The sequence below is a fragment of the Anabrus simplex genome, chromosome 5, assembly GCF_040414725.1.
Source record: "Anabrus simplex isolate iqAnaSimp1 chromosome 5, ASM4041472v1, whole genome shotgun sequence".
Classification (NCBI taxonomy): domain Eukaryota; kingdom Metazoa; phylum Arthropoda; class Insecta; order Orthoptera; family Tettigoniidae; genus Anabrus; species Anabrus simplex.
Genome location: NC_090269.1, coordinates 199,536,851 through 199,539,607, shown reverse-complemented (window position 1 = coordinate 199,539,607; position 2,757 = coordinate 199,536,851). Strand labels below are relative to the sequence as shown.

The 2,757-nt window shown below is 37.9% G+C and overlaps 1 protein-coding gene across 1 annotated transcript; it reads left to right on the top strand.

The window, feature by feature from the left end:
- The first annotated feature begins 344 nt into the window (after positions 1 to 344).
- Cmpk (cytidine/uridine monophosphate kinase Dak1) lies at positions 345 to 2,252 on the top strand. Its single transcript, XM_067148434.2, has one exon. The coding sequence runs from the start codon at positions 808 to 810 to the stop codon at positions 1,438 to 1,440; it is 633 nt and encodes a 210-aa protein (XP_067004535.2). The 5' UTR covers positions 345 to 807; the 3' UTR covers positions 1,441 to 2,252.
- The last annotated feature ends 505 nt before the right edge of the window (positions 2,253 to 2,757 follow it).

Below are 2,757 nucleotides of genomic sequence, written 5' to 3'. Positions count from 1 at the left end.
CCTCACCAACAACAAAAAGGTATTAAAATAGCTTTGTAGGTTAGCTAGTCTTCTTGTGGAAATTACAATGCAGCCATCTTATTTTTAAACTAGAACTGTGGGACGATGACCTTAGATGTTAGATCCCTTTAAACAACAATCATCATCAACTAGAACTGTCCTGGCAGCCACCTATATTCTATAATAATTGAAAGAACTCTACGAAGCAAAATCGATCAGCAGTACGTACGAGTTCTGCCTCTGTCCGGTAGATGTCACGAGCAGTACTATATGTCGGTGGCGCCTTCATGCACGCGATTCATCTCTAAAGTAAAATCATCTTATACCAGGAATTGGTACTGTGGGCGGTGTAACTGAGTGGGAAATTGTAGTTTATATGGATCTCATTTTGTATGTGCTTTTAGGCTGACTTCACCAGTCGTCGGTTCATCTGATCAGTTAGAAAGTGTCGACTGACGTTTGTGTGTGCATATTTGTTTAATTTAAGGAAAAGGATTCATGAGAATGTGACGACGTGTTTAAATACGTGATTCTTATATTCAGCAAAGGAGACATTCTAAAGTGAGATTCGTGTTCCTTGCGTGTTAGTTGTGGTCGTTCGTATTTTGCAGGAGTGCCGCTTAGATGTTTTCGTACTTCTTATCTTCAAAGTTGAACTCGTTCAAAATTAGGCGGGAAACTTCATGTAATTGGGAATTCCATATAAGGTATGTTACCAGCACTGGCCTACGTGATAACAAATAACGATCGACCTTCAGCCACCCGCAACCGGCTCTACCGTGGCTTCACCGACGTCATAACCTTCGCATGTTTGTCAGTTCTTGGTTGAGAGGTGTAGCGAGGTTAGCTATGAGTGCCACGCAGAAACCGCGAGTTGTTTTTGTGCTCGGAAGCCCGGGTGCCGGTAAAGGAACGCAATGTAAAAACATTATGAAGGAGTTCGGTTATGTTCATCTGTCTGCTGGTGATTTACTGCGAGAAGAAAGAAGCAAACCCGGCTCGGAGTACGGAGAATTGATTGAACAACACATTCGTAATGGAACGATTGTACCTGTTGAAATTACTTGTAGTTTAATAGAAAGGGCTATGCATAAGTCAGGTGGAAATAAGTTTCTTATTGATGGTTTTCCACGAAATAAGGAAAACTTGGAGGGATGGACCAAAAATATGGCAGATCGTGTGCAACTGGAAGGTGTGTTGTTCCTGGACTGTCCGGAGGACGTAAGTACAGCTCGTTGTCTCGGCAGGGGAGCTAAGGGTAGTGGCCGTTCTGACGACAATCCCGAGAGTTTGAAGAAGCGGTTCGAGACGTATGTCAAAGATACCATGCCGATTATAGAACACTATGAAAAGCTTGACCTTGTGCATAGAGTCGATTCCAAACAGTCACCTAAACATGTATTCCAAGATATTAAAGATATCTTCCAGCAATTCCAGTAGATAACTTTCCAGAATGAATGCGATCACCGCCGTTCTTGATTAGCAGTGCTTTCGTCAGTGTGCTTAGCACATGAACATAATATCATTGTTATTTATTTGTGATCATTCTTTATCCCTAGGAGCGTATTGTTAACTATTTAATCTGGTGCGCTTAACTTGGTTGGTGAATCAGTTGTTTATTTTCAGTGATGTTTTCATGATGAGCATATTTTATATAGGCCCTATTATATGATTTCAAGGAAGGTGCAGGTATACTCATTCATTTCTTCCTGTCATTAGTTATGTCAAACACCATATCAAGCTTATAAACTTAGTTTACCGAAACTGCCCATTAAAATTTCAGGACAGTTTTTACTGTGTTTACACTATAGACATAGTGCATAAAGTTTGTATAATTTTCTTTGATTATCGCTCATTCACATTACAAGTTCAGTAGGAAAATATAGAAATGATATCATATTGATTGTAAAAATTGACAGGATTGTTGAATGATTATTTAATTTTTGGGCTCAGTAGTGTGCTTAGAATTAACTACCAGGGATTCAGATGTAAGTGCTTCAGAGAGGTCAGTGATTCAGCAAAAGTAGAGCAGAGGTAACTTAATTGTGCACTAGAGGAGAGAGTTTTGTATTTGTGTTTTATTGATACACTCTTGCCTTTTAGAGATTGGTATTAATATGTATCCACAAAGATGTGTATTAATTTGCAGTGGCAGGCCACTATAATCACGAAGAATGCCCTTTCGTTGTCTCAGAAGCACCACGAGGTTGGTTTCTGATATAACATGTATGCATGGAGTAGTAAGAATTTTTTTTTTAAAAAACTGTGAGAGATTGAATGCGACTTAATTTGTATGTTTTTTTGCTTTTTTTTCTTTTTAAGGTAAGTGTTGTTAGGATTATAGACAATACACATGATTCATGCAGGTTATAGACTACATATTAGATATAGCTAGGTTCTGGTTAGCATTTTACCATTGAAAACATTTGCATATGCTTAGCATAAATGTAAGAAAAATATGAAACTATATGTGCTAATGCTTTACCTCTCATGTAAATTGCTACCTGACATATCTGATTACCATTTAGAAATAAAGAGATATGAGTGGTATTCTAAAGACTACCATCTGTTGAAAGTTTGCTGGTATTGATGCAATTTATTAAAAGTGAACTACAGCCTCAGTCTGTATTTCATTCATCCACTAATTTAGCTATAATGTCACTATGATGGAAGTTGGGGTAGATTAATCCAGTTATATAAAATATTAAACCTTGTGGAGTAAGCGTTCTGAAATACATATTTAACTTGCCTCCTCAC